At 37.3% G+C, this 19,383-nt stretch overlaps 1 protein-coding gene across 5 annotated transcripts in view; it reads right to left on the reverse strand.

Annotated features, from left to right (window-relative positions):
* Nucleotides 1-3,858: 3,858 nt before the first annotated feature.
* The window catches only part of LOC127525251 (T-box transcription factor T-like), a 34,639-nt gene continuing 19,114 nt past the window's right edge, over nt 3,859-19,383 (reverse strand). For 3 of the 5 annotated variants that reach the window (XM_051917677.1, XM_051917676.1, XM_051917675.1), the window contains exons 8-21: nt 19,256-19,357; nt 12,240-12,326; nt 12,000-12,100; nt 11,862-11,925; nt 11,216-11,364; nt 11,007-11,127; nt 9,289-9,710; nt 8,677-8,941; nt 8,398-8,532; nt 8,222-8,283; nt 7,589-7,650; nt 7,211-7,387; nt 5,141-5,270; nt 3,859-4,630 (exon numbers count right to left, since the gene is read on the reverse strand). In XM_051917677.1, the coding sequence (XP_051773637.1) occupies nt 4,360-4,630; nt 5,141-5,270; nt 7,211-7,387; nt 7,589-7,650; nt 8,222-8,283; nt 8,398-8,532; nt 8,677-8,941; nt 9,289-9,710; nt 11,007-11,127; nt 11,216-11,364; nt 11,862-11,925; nt 12,000-12,100; nt 12,240-12,326; nt 19,256-19,357 (2,148 nt within the window). In that variant the 3' untranslated portion in view covers nt 3,859-4,359. Of the gene's footprint in view, nt 4,631-5,140; nt 5,271-7,210; nt 7,388-7,588; nt 7,651-8,221; nt 8,284-8,397; nt 8,533-8,676; nt 8,942-9,288; nt 10,642-11,006; nt 11,128-11,215; nt 11,365-11,861; nt 11,926-11,999; nt 12,101-12,239; nt 12,327-19,255; nt 19,358-19,383 lie in introns of all 5 variants that reach the window. The other 2 variants (XM_051917679.1, XM_051917678.1) reach the window with 2 other exon arrangements.

The following is a 19,383-nucleotide window of genomic DNA, read 5'->3' on the forward strand; positions in this document are numbered from 1 at the left end:
TTCATAATATAACTGTTGTGCATGATCTTTTTCCAACTGAAGGCCCAATTTCACCAACTCATCCACAGTGCTTACCCGACTACGAAGTTGACTTGCGAGGTAAGGTTTGATGTTCTTGAGAATCATTTTTACCAGCTCACTCTCTGCCAGAGTGGGTTTCCAACGTTTACATAAGGCTCTATAAGTGAAAGCAAAATCTCTGATAGATTCCTTTTCTCCCTGTGTTTTGGTTCGGACTCGCTCTGCTAACTCATCTTCATAGTCTTCGGAAAGGAAAGCTGAAAGGAAAGCAGCTTCAAATTCACTCCAGGAGGTAATAGAAGTTCGAGCAACTTCCCACCAATCACGGGCAGTGCCATAAAGAACAGTGCGGAAGGTGGCCAAAATATCAATGTCATCTAAGGGGTGCAAGGCCAAAAAATCCTGTATAGTGTAATCCTGTATAAGTATAACAGTGGGTCAGAATCATCAGATGGTCTTCCAAAAGTTGGAAAAGTTAGCTTTAAATGATCACTCTTAACAGCAGGTGACTGGTGCACTAGAGATGGAGTCGCTGATGGTGGAAATGAAGATAGGGCGGTTGGTGGAGGTACTGATAGACCAGTTAGTTGATCGGCCACTTCTTTTTTGGATGATTTGACATAATTACCCATTTCCAGTTGCAGATCTTTGAAGTGGTTGCTCAAAGCATTCAGTTGAGTGCTACAGTCTTTAATCTCTTTGGATAACTGTTGACAGTCTTTTTGAGAACTGTCCTGTGTCGCTCGAATGTCCTTCTGCAACTCAAGTTGAGCTTGTTCAATCATGAAACAAACTTCTGAAATTAAAGTACTTTCACTTTTCTGGAGTTCTCCCGTCACCATTGTCTTCATGGCTTTAATCAGTTGATCTGTGCTTTCTTCTTCGTCACGTTTGTGTGAAGTTATCCTGTTCAGCAAATACTGATGGTTAGACTCCATTTTTGCAGACAGGGTTACCAACTGAGCATCATGCAAGGAAGTGGTTTTTGTAACTTCTTGGGTAAGTTCTTTCACAGCTTTATCCTGCCGTTTCAAGCATTCAAACAAATATTCCCAGTTCCCTTGTACCTGAGTAGTGAGATTATAAATTTCCCTTCCAGGTGTGGGAAGATATCCAGGCAGTCCACGCTGTGACACTAAGGAAGGCGATGTAGCTTCAGAAGATGTACAAAGTTGCATTGGATCTGGGTGGAGCTGAGCAGCGACCCCTGGAGACATGGTGGCAAAGTGCACCTGAGACCTTGGTTGGGGACTACTGAACTGTGTGGGGGTAGATTGGAAGTTGGGAACATGAGTTGGAAGTCTGGGTTGTGGAGGCGGCCAGACTGGAGTTGCTATGTCTGGGGGGTCAATGACCACAGAAGCTGATGGGGAAAGTGGGGTAGTGGCCATTTTGTAGTGTGTGAAATCAGTAAGTATCAGTAAATCAGTAATGTAATGCAAAATAAAAATCAGTGAATGATGTCTAAGATGTATGGGCCAATTCCTTGGGCAACAGGGGCACCAAAACAACAAAACAAAATAAATTACAATATTTTTTTAAAGATGGCAGAAGGTATACAGCAACAGTTACATCACATCAAGATTGACCCAGTAAATGCTTATTTTATCACCAGCCCTTTTTTTTTTTCCACAAACACTTAAGCAGAAAATCAATAACATGAAATACAATTCAAAACAGAAATGCAAATAGAGGCAAAAAGAGGGGAAAAAAACAACAACGTTTGAATCCTCTGAGTTCGATTAAGTAAAGTCTCTTGAAATTTTTTTTTTTTTTTTTTTAAGGTTTCATGTCCCTGTTCGGGCGCCACTTCTGTAACGGTGACGACACCCAGCTGTACACTTTAACCTCAAAAGTATTTTTTGTTCGGGCGCCAGACAGTGAAAACTGTCAAATTTTTAAATATTTCCCCAGATAGCTCTAAAATCACCAGTTACAATAACCAACACTCAAATTCTCAAATTCATTTCATTTACTTATCAAAAGGTAAGGAAAGGGGAAAAAAAAAAAAAAAAAAAACGAAAAAAAAAACAAACAAAATATATCACATCAACAGAGTAACAAATTTGCATAAAATGAGGCAACAATGATCATATAAGTCCAGTCCAGTAGAGAGAAAACAGCTTGAATGCAATGTCAACTCAGTTTCAGATAATTGGTGACTGTCCTGATAATCGGTTCAAGCAAAGAGTTTTTTTTTGTTTGTTTTTTTTTTTAGTCACTCACAAACCATACGACATGGCAATACAATAAAAGTTCCAAAATATGTCACCAGATAAGTGCGTTTCTTTCCACATCCGCGTGCCCAAATCTGCATTTTTTTTCCCCACATGTAAAGAAAAGAAAATTAAATCATTACACAAAACGTAAGGAGCATTTAACAAAACAAAAAACGCTCTCAATGTTAAAAATGGATGCAGGAATTAAGGTGCGCGCATTTGATTGCACGCGTTTGTTGGAAAATGTGTATGCGTGTATGTGTGTGTGTATGTGTGTGTGAGTGGAGCAAGCGGGGAGTCACTGACCAGGTTTGAGCAGATTTCGGGTTTAATGATGAGTGCTTAGAGAACGACGAGGCGTCTAATCGACGGGAATCCATTGGATATCTCCGTATCAGCTGTGCCAACACGCATAAACTGGAGTGGGATCGCATGAAACTTGTACGTGCAAGTACAAATCAATCATTTCTTCTTCCAAACTCACTAGAGCATGTCCAAAACAGCAGGCCGGAACCACACGTCACATGACATACGTCACTCGTTGTCTCACACATCATCACGTTTACCTTTCGTGCAGGATATCAGGAACAACGCCTCCTAGGTGCGCTATTTTCCCCCTTTTATATGCTGCGCTCATTATTAACACGCCTCCATTATGACGTTTGTTAAATAAACAGGACTACCCGCTGTTCTGCTACACATTACAGTCATTTTATTTAACTGAATAACACATTAGTAAGTATTATTATTAATACAATGCGTCTTAAGGGCATCTCTGTCTGTACACATTTATGGTAGTTAGTTTAAATATGCGTTTAAATGAATTTAATTTGTATTATATTACATTAAAGAGGTTACTTTCTTCGTCTTAATACAATTCTGGGTATTCTATATTTTGTTTTGTCAGATAGACAGTTTGGGAGATATGATGAGCATTTGATTTTGAGTCAGAATAAAAAATAAAACAGCAGTGAGAGAACAGAAGTAATCAACAGGGTTTAATTATTCCATTCTCATGGATGTGTAAATTAAAATGACTTTTATTTCTTAGAGATCTCTGTATTTTTCCTTTGCCAAAAATTTTACCTGGTCAACAATCATTCATGCTTCCCTCTGGCCCCACTGTTAAATGGCTGGATTGTCTGAAGATGGATGCAATTCCTCACCTAAGTGAGTGGAATTTTCACATGAGAGAGGACAATATAGCTTTGACCGACTAGGTGCAGAATCACATATAAAAGTATGAGTGTCCATAAGCAATCTCAGAAGAAGGATCTAGATCCACTTAAAAGTTCAAGACTTACACAGAAAAATATACCCTTATGACTAGGGACAAGATGTCTGTAAAATGTTTTAAATAAAATTATGAAGATATATTTAATATTTTTTAATTGACACAATTGATTATATTGATGTTAATAAGAAAATGGCCATTTATAAAAGCTTTAACCATCTATTCTATGCATTGTTACATGCATTCATTTTTTTTGAATGGGTGGGGGTGGTCTTAAAGATTTCTCAATTTTCTGTAAAACTTTGTTAGACTAAGTTTATCTTTAAACAACAATAACTTACTAAACATGCGGCAAGAAAAAAAAATCAGGTTGTTAAATAAATGTACAGAAATGTGTTTAATAACAATTTGAAGAGCATTTACATTTTTACCTATGCTGAATTCAAATGCAAAAATATAAACATTTATTCTTTTTACAAAAGTTTTTCTTCACAATTGTGCACATATAGTATCCTTCATAACAAGACAAAATAAATAAGCCTTATGTACAATATGCCTTAAATGATGACTTGCATATTTAAAACCCCCACATGGCTTTCACTGGTTGAATTAGCATTACTCAATGACAAAATCATATAAAACACTTGTTTACAAATTGAGTTTTGAAGAAAGAAAGATTTCAGTTAGGTCTTTAGTTTTGAATGTAAAGCATACAAATCTTGAAATTAGTTTTGTGTGTAAAGAATAAAAATCACGCTAACTTGAGTCACTTCCACTGCAAAAACAGAGAAACCAGTTGATCTAATATATTGGTGTCAAAAGCTATTGCATAAAAGCAATAGTTCAGCTATACACAGCTTTAATTTAGTCTGTAGGGTCAACTTCCTATAAGGAGGACGGTGTGACTTGGGTCCAGGCTGTAGGAAGGCGTACATGGGCTGAATTGTCATATTGTGAAGCCTCATGCACCTCAGGCACAGCCGTGGAGTCATATAAAGGAGAGCCAGAAGAGGGCGCTGTGACTGGGTGAGCCAGGCTGCTGTAGTGACTGGTAGAGCCGCGGAGAAACTGGGAGCCCAGACTGCTGGTCATACTTCCAGCCTGAGATGCTGGGGTCAAAGGTGTGTTCCCTACAGACCACAAGCTGGTGTACTGACTGTGAACAGGATACAAAACAATAATGAGCTTTCAGTGCTATACAACATCATGTCAATATGAATTTAACAACCCAGAGGAAAATATTATTGGTCAGATTAGCAGTTTTCAAACTAGAAATGCTTTTTGCTAGAGCTGAATTTGTTGCAATTAAGTGCCCTCTTCTGGCTCTCCTTTATATGACATTGTTGAGATCTCTTATTAAACTTGCATGCAAGATTTTTTTTCCTCAAGAAAATGTAAGCAAAAACCTCCAGTTAATCTCACTGCTTTTAGGAGAAACTACTGAGACATTAAAGAGATCTTATTTGTGATTTTACTTTCCTATGAGGATGTTTAAGAGCTCAAGGAAGAAACAAGGAAAATGATGTATATTTACCATGAACTAAATACTTCTAAAGCATTTATTAATCTTAGTAAATGATGAAATTAGCATTAACTAATACATTTGCATTTAAGTTGTAGTAAAAGTGTGTGATTCATTAGATGTGATATATGGTAAGAGACTCACCTAGAGTTTGAGTTTGGGGGAGAGCTGTGGCCCATTGGGAGCACACTGGAGTGGGAGGACATCTGCAGACTGGACCAGTTATCATGAGACGGCAACATGGAGAGACAGGTTGAGCTTTCAGAGTAACCAGCTGCAATATAAACAACACGTAGGATCTAGTCTCATGATCAGTGTCAAACCTGTTCAGTCAATAGCTTTAGAATTCTCTCTCTCACACCTGGAGGTGATGTGACTGAGTGTTCAAAAACCCAGTAGCTATGGGTTAGCATTCCACCACCAAAGTTCCCATATTTATGAGTGTAAACTCAAACACAAAAGCTTCAGGAATGTCAGACACTCTGCAGTCAGTAGAACTTGTTTGAGTGGCTCATTAAAGGAACAGTTCACGCAAAAGAAAAAAATTCTCATTATAATCCTCATGGAACAAGCTTAAAGTCCAAACCTTTAGCAGAATCTCCAACATCTTGTTTCCGTTCCGTAATGTAAACAGGGGCAGGAATTGTCTGGTCCAAAAATATTTTAAAAATAGCATAGTAGTAATAGTATAAAGTATAGCCCAATGTGGTGTTGTGTGCACTGTGTAAACATGATAGTTATTAAAATATTAATACAATAAAAAAATGTGTCACACTGGACTAGTTCTAGACAAAACATGAGCATACATTTACTCATTTAATTCTTCTCCTGTGTCCTATTCTTCTGCAATCCAGAATGGCAGCACAGCTGAAAGGTTTGTTTGAGCTGCGCCCTCTACTGTACAGGCTTGAATTCGCATTTTCTTAAGCCTGAGGCTTATTCATTTCACTTTTTGGTGTGAATTTACATTTACCAAAAATATAACTTTTTTGTTGTTATAAAAACAAACAAAGAAACAGCCCAGATGAAAAAAAGTAACGCAACGCATTACTTTCCATAAAAAGTAACTAAGTAATGCAATTAGTTACTTTTTTAGGAAGTATCGCTTACAGTGTTTTCAGCGTCTTGGAGCATTTACTGTGAACTGAGTTACTCTGCTATCTGTAAACTGTTCATACAGAGATAATGTCGTATATTTAGTGTTGGGGGTTACGCATTGCAAGTAATGCGAGTTACATAATCAGATTACTTTTTTTCAAGCAACTAGTAAAGTAACGCATTACTTTTAAATTTACAACAAAATATCTTCGTTACTTTTTCAAATAAGTAAATGCAAGTTGTAAGTAAAGTGCAGAGGATTTGTGCGCTGTGTAAACATGATGGTTACTATAGTTCTAGATTAAATGTGTGCACAAAACATCTCACTTGCACAAAAACAAAAATTCCTCAAAACCAATAAAAACAGTGAAATGTAAACTCAGAATACTACGCAAACCTGCAATAATTGTTAAATTACACAAATATACTTTATGCATTTAATCTCACTTTTTGAACCAATGTCTTTGCTGCTGACCTTTGATTATCCAATTCAACCATACTAATAAGCAAAAATACTTTAGTTAAACATCACATTTGTTTCTTTTTTGTTTGTTTGTTTTTATTACTGAATTAAAAGTTTTGAACTTTCTTCTCTTGTGTCCTATTCTTCTGCAATCCAGAACGGCAGCACAGCTGAAAGGTTTGTTTGAGTTGCGCCCTCTACTGTTCAGGTGTGAATTTGCATTTCCTTCAGCCTGAAGCTTATTCATTTCACTTTTGGTGTGAAAGGGCCTTTACATTTGCCAAAAATAAAGCTTATTGTTTGTTTGTTTGTTTTGTTAATAAAAAAACAAACAAGCAAGCCCAGCCCAGGTAAGAAAAGGTAAGGCAAAAGTAACGCGACACATTACTTTCCATAAAAAAGTAGCTAAGTAATGAAATTAGTTACTTTTTTAGGGAGTAACACAATATTGTAATATTGTAACAAATTACTTTTAAAAGTAACTTTCACCAACACTGCACATATTTCAATATGCTGAAGCATGAATGAGATATGATTCACAGTTTCCTTAAATGGCAGGTTAGGGTTACTTTCAGAAAGTATGTTTATGTTTAGTTTTACAGTTTAGCAGTGATTGGGAACTTTGTAGGACAATATGGGAGGGAGTAACTTACTGGGAGAGGCTGTCCGGTGGGTATATGGACTGGGGTATGGTGTGGACCGGTGACTTCTCAGAGTCGAGTAACGTTCACAGCCATGGGGTGAGGATAGAGACAGCGGGCTGCCAAACTGTGCGTGAGGGTTTGCAGAAGGACAGAGAGACCCTGTGGCTGGCAGAAACCAGCTACTTACTAGACCAACAGGAAAATGAGAGTCAACAGGAAATTCATTTTGCACTTAACTGTAATTATTATAAATAAATACATAACTGCTGCACAACATAAACTGGACAGGATCAGTCCACATTTAATAGAGAATTGTGAAATAACTTTAATCCAAATGAATGACATTGATGATTATTGAAATAATTAATAAAATAAATTTGATCTTACATTGAGAATAGCCAGACTGTTGACTTTCACTGACATCGTCTATTATGTCCTTATGATCACTTCTGGAAAAAAAGAAGGAGATACATTTATATATCATCTTGGTTCTAACAAAAACTAGTTTCTTCGTTTTTACAATACAAGTCCTCAACAATGCTCACATGGAGATCCCCCTCCAATGTGAACATTGTTGAGGACTTGTATTGTAAACACGAAGAAACTAGTTGTTACATGGGAAATTTTTCCATGGTGAAAATTATGAGTTAAAAGTCCAATTATACAAATGCTTGTTTTCTCTATCAGTGGATTTGTAAGTTACTTTAAACACACAGTTTTAAACACCTGGACATTTTAATTTAACTGTATCCTCCAAAGTGAAATTCCAATACATTTCCATAAATTTGTTACAATTATATGAGAGCAAATATGTGTTTATATTTTTTTGTATTGTATACAGTTTATTACTACCACAACATGTATGTGTCTGAACAAAACATTACTTTCAAACATAAAAAAAAAAAAAAAAAAAAAATTAACTGGAGTAAAAAGTTACAAAAAGCCCAACTCAGGTATTTATAATGCACATGTATTACTTTTTTTCTTTATAAAATCTAATAAATAAATAAATAAACATACCTTTCTTTGGCATCCAGGAAAGCTTTGGCGAATGGATTGTATTTAATTTTGAGAGCAGTAATCTAAAAGAGCAAATTGCAGATGTCTTCCAGTGTTATTATTATTATGCACAAAATCATTGTTCATTTGTTGAAATGCTTTATAAAATCACATTGTAGAAAAATAAAACGCGTTACCTCTTCATTCTGGTAGGCAGTAACTGCTATGAATTGTGTCTCAGAGAAAGAATGAGTGGTGATCATTCTCTGTGGACCACCAACGCGCACGATGTGGATACGTGGCTCATACTTGTGCAGCGAGTTCAGCATAATCTATGAAAAAATGTGACATATGTTTTTAGTACTTTCCTATAGTAATCAGTTTACTTCACGTTTAAACGATATTCGATTTCATGCAGTTCAATTTTAGATTAGCTTATACAGTATATAAACTGTTTCGAATGTACTGTCACGAACCTGACCACCTCCGTTCAGTTTGTTGGTGAGTTTGACTTTACTGAAGGAGACTGAGGTTTTCATCCAGTGCGCACCGAAGTTTGGCGAGTCTGGGTGGATGTAGACGCAGCTCGGGGCTTGTGGCTCAGGTTTGCCACCCGGTACCCATTCACCGTTCACATACTTCCACCTGTGATTGTCTGCTGCCACAAAATCCAGCAAGAAGGAGTACATGGCGTTTGGGTCCAGACCGGACACATTCACCTTTAACACTGGGAACATGCGCCTGATCAATGAACAGAGACATTTAGACTTAGAGGAATCATTTGGTTTCTCTAAATTCAGCTAAAATTAATATAATACTGTAAAAGAAGAATGAGGGGGAAAAAACGTATTTGGAACGTTTTTTTCCACATACTAAGTGTGTACACTGACAAAATAAAACAATTGGGCTAGAAACTACTTTTCATGTGTCTTTGTTTACAACTACTTTTATGAGCATTAGCCTAATAAGGCAATCAACTAATCAACAGATCAATAAGCAACAGTTAAGGTAACAATAGTACATTTTGACTTTTTAATATGAATAATATTTCTTCTGGCTAAAAAAAAAAAAAAAAAAAAAAAAAATACCTGCCATTCTTGGTCACTATCATTTCATTCGTCAGTTCTTTGAACTTCTGCCAAAGTTCATTTTCATCCAAACTGACTTTAAGGTCTCTTTCTGTTGGATCTCCTTTCTCGCTGCCAGCTTGAAGTTCATTTTCTACCGCAGTTAATAAATGATCCACCCGATACTGGATGCTCTTTTCCGGACAATCACTAGCCCCAGATGCCATTCTGCTATCCAATCGTCTCCAACAAGAAAAAATAAATAAATAAAAAATTCCAAACTGCGCGAGCTTTTCAGTCAAAATACGCCCAAGACTACAAGAGATGCATCCAATTAAATACTCCCCAGGTAAAACGCTCTCCATGCTTTGCTCAGGAAAGCTCTGATTGGCTGGTCTCTCCGCTTTGATGTGTGCGGTCTGGCCAGTGATTGGTTCAGAGATCTTGTGTAAAGAAATGCGTAAATATTTACAAATATTCATAGTCACAACGGCACATTTAAAATAGGATAGGCCCTATATATCGACGATTTCCTCACAAAAACTTGACTTAAAAAAATCTATGCCGGTCAAATGATACCCTATCCCTACATGTCTTCATATGCTGCTTAAAATTGTGGGGGAAAATTGTTAGTTTTTTAATTCAAACTTTGAATGTATGTTAGATGTATAAGGCTGTTATCTGCTGAATGCCACTGGGAGAAAATGCTAAACAAAAAGGCATAATTATACATATTTATTTTATCGTGTATAAGTTGAAAAAAGTTAAGAAAATTTGCATTGTAAAAAATGTATCAAATGATTATACACCCAAGGGCTGTGTAAGTCCATGGCTAGGTGCTGATGAATGTTATAGTAGATGTTTATGAGTTTAAAGCCCGTGGGAATCTTTCTCCAAAGGTGTCAAAAGCAGAGGAAACGCCATCCGACTCGACGCGTTTCAGGACAATGGGTGTTCATAAAATAGCGTGAAAAGCGTCATCTAGGCGACAAAACTTCCGGTAAAAAATGTTTGAGATTTCATAGAAACAACAACACTTCTGAAATTATTTTTATTTAAAAAGCATCTGAATACCAAAATATGTATACAATTGAGTAAAAAATGAAGACAGGCTTGAAATTGTAACATTCATTCAAAGACAGTAAAGTCTGTCAGTTAAGACAGTAAGTCTATAACTTTAACTATAAAGCATGTAGGCTATAACAACTACATTATCATTTTGTTATTTATTAAGTAAATTCATAGTAAATTAAACATTGCAAAAGTTTAAAAAGGACAACTCTATCTTTCTTTCCTGGACCTGTTTTAAAGTGACAGATCAACACCAGTGGTCTAAGTATAATTTGTCCACATTTTCGTGTCACATTTTTCCACCTGAAACAAAGTAAAATCGCAGTTAACTTAAATCTGATTTTGATTTAATATTGTTGTTGTATTATAGTTGGGTTTTCTTGTTTGTCTTTTATAATGAAAACAACAACTTGTCACACTTTATATTAGGTATCTTTACATAAAAAATTGTATTGCAAAAAAACTTTTTCTGCTATTAAGGTGCGATATGGGTAGGGACAAGTTTGGTGGTATGGTTAGGTTTAAGGGTGGGTTAAAGGGTCAACTGTATGTCATTACAGAAAAAAATAATTACATAGAGGTAATTTTCAAATATAAGAACAATGTAAAAACATGTACACAATAACTGCATTATATTAAATGATTAAAAACACATACAGTATCAGTACCTCAACAGCATGTCTAGTATAGACATCAGCTATGCATAGAGGCACATCAGTATATGATGAACGAGGTTCTCCAGCACAACTAGATGAGGATTTTTCTGCACTTTTCCCAGCTGGCTGGAGACTACATGCATGAATAAAAAATTATAAAGTTTGAAATTGAAAATGATCGACACATTCCTCAACACTCTTCAGTCATAGTAATTCCTGACCTTGGTAAGAAATGTGCATTTGGACTTTCACTTAAGGAATCTGGGCTCTCAGGTTTACCCTGATCACTCTGGTGTGTATTAGGGTCAGGCTCTGTAGGGCATCTGGTCTTCTGAATTTGGATGTTGTGAGAATATTCATGCTTCATCTCCTCAAAATAAAAAGTGTTGATGTTGAACAATAAATGAACTATAAAAGCACATTAGGTAAAGGAATGGGTGCCCCAAAATTAACATTAGTCATCATTTACACATCTAAAGGCAAAACAAAAGTGTGATTTGATAGAGGGTGGTAGAGGGGGAGATCATTAGTGATTATTAAAGGTCTAAACTCCTCAAAAAGGTACTGTTTAATTTCAGAAGACATGGAATAGTGCATTAATAATGTTACTAATTTTATGATATTTATATTATTTTTCTATTCTTTCTCACATTTGTTAAGATAAATCATCAAAACTATATATGGGATCAAAACAAAAGCTTGGACATTCTTAAATATACTTTTGGGTTTCATGAAGTAAAAAAACAAAATGGGTCCAAACAACAAGATGGTGAGTAAATTTCATTTTGGTTAAACCATTCGTTTAATAAAGAAATTCACTAATGTGAATTTGTAGTGCTGAGAAAGCTTGTGTTGTGTATAACTAACCAATTCTTTGATGCTGAAACCATCTGTGCATTGCAAGCTCCATTTTTCATTTTTTGCCATGATTCTGCTCACATAAAAAAAGTTATAATTATCAAATGTCTATACGTTTAAATTAGTTGATAAATGTAAATTTCTCACCTCTGGGTGTCAGCCATGTGAGAGAGCGAGAGGTTGTGCATTAATCTCATTTTGTAGGTAATGTCAGTGGTCTTTGACTTGATCAGTGGCACATGGCTTCTCTGTTATGATAAAAACAGAGAAACATAGACACATAATCCAAACATGGGCACCTAACTAGTAGCCCTATACTTTCTATTGTTATCCCCCTGAAGAGGTTTGGTTAAACGTGTCTGCTAAATGAAAATGTTCTATAGGTACCCAACAAAGCAAACTGGAGCTGACTTCTTCCAGGAAGTTGGACTTCAGAGTGGAAAATTTAGGCACTTTGAGCTCCCGAGTGAAGATCTGTGGAGACAAAATGCAAATGTCCCTACAACTACATGACAAACATCACTAAAAGAGGTGTCCTGAGAACTCACACCTGTCTCTGTGACTCTTACAACTTTAACATTGTGCATGAGGGTGTTAGGGGTCTGCAGAAAAAAAATAATAAATAAATAAAATACTGTAAAATTTAAATAATAATTATAATAATAACTAGATTAAAACTTATCAAATATTTGTATTTTATTGGCAGCCATAGTTTTAATGTTTTTCTTTAAGTCTATGAATCTAACAGTTGTGGGCAGAAAAAATATTACATAAGATTATATATATATATATATATATATATATAAAAGAATTGAAAGTGGGGGGAAAATCACATTATGAAATAAATGTTTTTCTCCAAAACACATTGGCCACAATTATTGGCACCCCTAGATTTTTTTATGAGTAAAATATTTCTGAAGTATATTCCTATTCATATTTACATTTTCTTTTAGCACACCAGGGTGATCATGAACATGAAATTGTCCAGCCATGACTTCCTGTTCCACAGGAGTATAAACATGAGGAAACACAAAGGCCAAATTCCCTTAATCATTTATCATAATGATTAAAACCAAAGAAACCAAAGAGCTTCACAAAATAGAAAGTGGCTGTAAGAAAATAGCTAAAGCATTGAAAATCCCCATTTCCACTATCAGGGCAAATTAAGAAGTTCCAATCAACTAAAGATGTTACAAAAATGAGAGTTTGAGTGGCCAAAGACTCTCCAAGGATCACAGCTGGAGAATTGCAGAGATTAGTTGAGTCTTGAGTCTCAGAAAGCCTAAAAAAAATTAGCACCTACCAAACAGCACCTATATCCCCACAAGTTGTTCAGGAGGGTTTCAAGAAAAATCCTCTGCTCTCATCCAGAAACAATCTCCAGCATATTCAGTTGTCAGACACGACTGGAACTTCAAACGGGACCGGCTTCTATGGTCAGATGAAACTAAAAAAAGAGCTTTTTGGCAGCAAACCCACCAGATGGGTTTGGTGCACATATGGATAAAAAGTACCCCATGCCCATGGTTAAATATTCTGCTGGATCTTTAATGTTGTGGGCCTATTTTTCTGCTGGAGGTCCTGGACATCTTGTTCAATTACATGGTATCATGGATTCTATCAAATACCAATGCTAGAAATCCAATAATGGGCCATGGTTGGATCTTCCATCAGGACACTGATCCAAAACAAACATCAAAACCAACACAAAAATGTGTCACTGAGCACAAAATGAAGCTTCTGCCATGGCCATCCCAGTACCCAGACCTGAACCCTGAGTGGAGTGAACTGAAGAGAAGAAGCACCAACATGGAGCTGGGAACCTGAAGGATCTGGAGAGATTCTGCATGAAGGAATGGTCTCTGATCTCTTGTCAGGTTTTCTCCAAACTCATCAGGCATTATAGGTGAAGACTCAGAGCTGTTATCTTGGCAAAAGGAGGTTGCAAAAAGTATTGAATAAAAGGGTGCCAATAATTGTGGCCAACGTGTTTTGAAGAAAAACATTTATTTAATAATGTGATTTCCCCCCACTTTCAATTCTTTTTCTTCAATGAAAGGTTAGATTTTTGCTAATTTTATGAATTAAAGAACAAAAGGATAAACAATGCAGATTTATTTTTACAGTCATCTTTGATCATATATATATATCAAGGGTGCCAATAATTCTGACCCCAACTGCATATATATATATATATATATATATATATATATATATATATAGATAGATAGATAGATAGATAGATAGATAATATTTAACACATAATATTTGTATTTTCATTTATTTTATAATGGAACTTTCTTCGTTAAAATATACAGCTGCATTTATATTTTAAGAAGGAGATTATCATATTTGGTACACCATTTTGATATGTAACACCCACGTTTCACAATCCAGTCAATTCCCTGTGGATAAAATCCTGTCCTCCTATTTTCATCATTGAATGTATTTTCACTCGACATTATGTCAAATTATGTAAGCAACATATATAGGTTGTGAACTGTGTTTTGTGTATTCCTTCATTGGTGATCATTCATCACTTCCATGGGTTTTATGTCAGCGGTATGTATCAGTCAGAGGTGACAGCACAAGTGTCATCTCTCACAGTTGCTGTGTCACTCTGTGCACCTCACAATCTTTCAAGCCACACAGTGTGTCGTCTCACACCCTGAGGTGACAGGATGTGAGCGAGGGAGCCATCTGGGACAGCTGAACTGTTGATATAGGTGCTTATTCGCACACATCACCAAATGAATGATGTTAGGTGGACCTCACGTCTACAGCTTCTACACAACAGCAACAATTGCAGTGGTAAAGCGTTGACTTTTAAAATGCAAGCACATTGTAATGTGAGTGGAGAACAGGTGTAACATTGTGTAAAATCCCTGTAGACTAAAGTGACATTAGATCACATCCAACTGTTTACATGAGAAGTCATAACAGATTTTACATGCCATAGCTAACTAAAAGAACTTTTTCAGTCCAAAATTAGATATGGCATTTTTTTTTTTTTTACTGGGAAAAATATAATTTCAAATAATTGCTACATTTATGTTGAAAACAGGGCAGGCAGATAAAGAAATATATTACAAAATGTAATTCAAGAGGCAAGAAAATAAATTTCCAATGTTAAAATACATTGTACATGCAATTATTTAAAATATAAATAAATTACATTTTATAGGAATATATTTTGATAGAAAATGTATAAAAATGCACAGATAGATGAAGAAGTAACTAAAACTAAGTAACTAAAATATTTTAAAATATTAAATTAGAATTTTAAAAAACAGCTATGTATTTTTGGCTATTTTTGTATGAAATATATTTCTGTCATGACAACTCTCTGAGTGTTTGGCATGGTAATGGGTATGACAATGGTGATATGTTTGGTCTTGGCGGTATAGATCTGCTACGCTGCTGCTGCTTTTATTTCTGCTTCCGCGGAGCAAGTACGGGATTTGCTACTGCCAATACATACACACGCTGCTGTGAGCAAGTAAGACATGCTGCTGCTATACAATATAGTGTACATGAATTACCCATAGCAGATATATAAAGCTGGAGCTGGGGAAGGTGGAGTGTTTCTGAAGCGTGCTGCACTGCTAAGGCAAATGCAAATGCAAATACCCAAGTATTTTGAAGGTTGAGCAAGCTCATTGGCTACTGATTCAGCAGGAACCAATCAGCTGTACCCTATAGATAATGATGTTATTACGAGCAGGTTGAGTTAAAGGACCTATTAGCCTGCACCATCTAGAGTTTCATGACAGAACTTTGTATTTAAAAATATATCTGAAAATATATTTTTGGCTATATGGACCGACAATATCTAACTAGATTTTTTTCCAATGTTGTTTTTCTGGTTGCTAGGTGCTTACTTAGCCAAATCAAAAGACTCCTAACACAGAAGGTGTTTTTGGTTGCCTGCTATGTGAAAGCTAGTGATAAAGTAGTTGACTGTAAGACAGTTGTTGCCAGAGTCCAGACCGCATCAAGTCTCTATGTCTTTAGATATCTCAAGTCCCAAGTCTATGGGATTGTTTCTTTTGTAGCTGTGGTGCATTGTTTAGTACATGTGGATGGACTGTGCAAGCAGGGATATGTGAGGATGCCCTGGGTAGAAGAGATGCTCCCCTGGGTTGGCATCATAATTGAAGGCTCCAGTTTTGCCTTCTAAGCCGTGCCAAACAACATTGCGCTGTATGCGGCAACAGATCAGGCTGGTGGAGCCCTACCAAGCCAACTTACTGGGAGACCTGGATCAGGGTGAGGGATTGTCTACTAAGGCAGATAAGGAGCTGCGTAAATCCACAGATTTAGGGGGGCAGAGGCGCTGTGCCATGAGGAAGCTAAAATCCAACCTGAGGACTGTGATTCCAGCTAAGAGGAAGAAGTCAGGTGATAAAAGCTGGGCAGCTTGTTCAGGCTCTCGCCCCTTCCTCACAATTCTTGCTCAAAAAACTTTCACTTCCCATCAGTTGCCCCCTCCAGTAAAGTGATGGTGCAAAAATAGTCTAGGCTACATCAGCACACTCCCTGAAAGTTTACAAGGGATATTATAACAAAAGGTGGATTTTATCACTATAAGCGTTCCACTTTGTTATGTGTTACCCCTTCGGCTTTAAGCTGGAAGGTGACGTGAGATTTCAGCATGACTCCTCGCATTAAAAGAATGCCCATTTTTAAGCCTCTATGGGTATCGAGCATGGCAGTTGAGAGTTGAGGTGGACTAAGTCACAAGAAGCGGGCCACTCTTTCATCTGTCACCCTCCCCAAGAAGCGGCCCTGGGATTTAAATATCCATCCTTGTGGATATATTCATGAGTATAAAGCTTGGTGAGAGCTAAAGTGGACCAGGTCGCAGAATGCGGCCCACTCTCTCATCTGTCGCCCTCCCCAATTTATTAGATTGGGGTTTAAAGTAGGGATATATGCTCTACTTTGAGAGGGTTGGTTCTAGCATACTCATTTTAATGTAAAGCTTGGCAGATGAGAGTGAACTAAGTTGCAAGAAGTGGCCCACTCTCTCATTTGTTGCCCTCCCCAATTTAGCCCTCACAATTTCTACTATAAAGCAGCTTTTCAATGTTTTTACATGCATCTGATTTTGACAGACTGAACAAAAAAATTAAATGGTGAAGATGGAAATCTGTTTCAAACTCCCAAAATGTATCTGAAACAAACTTTGCTTTTGTCTGATTTTGTCTGAAATGACGCCACACCATTGGCTTTAAGTATACCTGGGCCTTCAGTGGCACAAATTTGAGTCTGGTTTGAAACTCTACCCATTAACTACTTGTGTCTCCCCACTATTTATCCAATAAAAATGTGTTGCTTAAAATATGAAATACTGATTCTCAAATACAATGAAGTATTCAGCTCAAAGGCTGATATGAGTACAACAGACATTTTCTCGTGCAAGTGTAAGTGAGAGATGTTTGGATATCTTCTAAAAGGCTGTATTCTCTCACACATGCACACAGTGTCTGTCCATGTGATGGATGTCTGGTACCTTTTTTCCAGGTGGATCTAACTCTGTTTTCTTATGTGATGATGCCGTCAATGGGCCACAGGGCCGCGTAATACCCCTGACTACTGGTCCTTCCCAACTCTGTTTGCCCAATGTTTGTCATCCCCCATCCCTCCTCCAGACCCATGCTCTGTTTGCACACGTCCACTATGACAGGGAGGTGTGAGAAAATGAACCTTTCGTGTGTTTCTACATGGTTCCACTCACATCCCAGCTTTACTCCTCCTACTCCTCATCCTCCTTACTCCCCTCTATGTGGTCTGAACTCTGGTAATGTCTGGTGTCTTGCAGTCAACTTTAGTCTACTTTAATGACAGTTTTCACATAGCAGGCAACCAAAAAACCCTAATATAACTGACTATATAACTGATTATATAACTGACTATAACAACTCCTAGAGTTAAGCTACATACACCACAGAACACAGATCAAAACCAATTCAATGTCCAACTAAAACACAGGCAAAATGTGACATGTACAGGTTCTTCAATGGCTATTTATAGTGACATAAGTTCAACAAAACACCTTCCTATTAAGAAACATTTTTCATTGTATATGTAATAGAGGCCAGCTGGTACAAGATAGTTACGCAGGTAAACCTCACTGTGGTCTTAGCGCCATTGTAAGTGTGCCCAGCTCCCATTATGGCAATTGTTGGTTTGATCCCTGAGTGGAACTGGTTACAGTGGTGCTGTGACCCAGCTGAGCGTGAGTGTGGCAAGCAGACAAGTGAGGCTGCTGGAGGACCAGATGGCCAGGTGGAGGGAGCGGGGGCATTAGAGTGGAGTCTTGTGGGTGCCCCCGTCCTGCAAACGGCAATAGGGTTATGTGGCAAGCAGGTCGGGGCTGAGGGCCATAGGAACAGAGCGAGGCCGGTGGCACGAGTGCTAATGTGCATCACCTGTGCGCCACGCCAATCCCGAGTCCAATGGAGTAGCTCCGGAAGGATAAAAGGAGGAGTGACGACAGTGAAGGATGAGAAAAGACCAGGCCTGGGACATTTATATTGGTGTTGTTGTTTTAGCTTGCGGCAGTCATGCATCTGTGAGGAGCTGCCGCTATACTTTATTTTTGTTTATGTTTATTTAATTATTAAAGTTATGTTTAACATTCGCCGGTTCCCGCCTCCTTCTTCCCTGAACTTGAACTTTGTTACAGTGAGGTTTACAGGGGTGAATGTAACGGAGGCCAGTTGGTACGTGCAGGTAAACCTCACTCCCCTGGCCTCAGGAGGCACACTAACGCATCCAACTTCCACCTGGAGCTTGGATGTTACAAAAGTCCTTGATGTTGCAAATAGATGAATTCAGAATTCAAAGAGATGCCAGAAAATAGATCATTCACAATTACACCGTGCCATTGAATTAATCGCAGAGGTTTAATACTTTAACCCTCTGGGGTCGACGAACATGCCGGCACATTCTGGCACATTCTTTCCTGATAACAGCGAAAAGAACTTAAAATACTCGGTCATTATTGGTCATACAGATAAGAGAAAGACATCATTCGAAACTGTAAAGTCTATTTTTTTTTTTATTGTTGCACATTCAAAAAGATTTTGAACAAAGCCTATAACCAGAATGTTTAAGGAATATCAAATTAGCACTGTTGTGCAAACATTATTTTTTGAGGAGTTTAAAAATGTTCTCTTATGACATCAGGTTTTGGTTCTATTTGAAACCTTTAAAAAAAGAAAAAAATATCTATAATTATTTTTATATTATGAATTCTTGTTTTAAAAGTTCAATGGATGTGAGAGTTATGCATGTTTGTGTGTGAGAGGATGACAGAGCGCACAACTGCTGCAGGTGTGTTTGCCTCCATGTGTTCCTATTTACTGGGATCAGAGACACTGTGGTTTGACACTTACCTCAGGAAACATGAGCTCAGTTTCGTCTTGTCCCCAGGTCTGTTTGCCCTGCAGTTGGAAAGCATTCACCCCTCCTCCATCCCCTCTTAGTGAGACTGGCATCTGTGAAGAGAGCAGACATTACAAAC

The sequence above is a fragment of the Ctenopharyngodon idella genome, chromosome 13, assembly GCF_019924925.1.
Source record: "Ctenopharyngodon idella isolate HZGC_01 chromosome 13, HZGC01, whole genome shotgun sequence".
Lineage (NCBI taxonomy): Eukaryota > Metazoa > Chordata > Actinopteri > Cypriniformes > Xenocyprididae > Ctenopharyngodon > Ctenopharyngodon idella.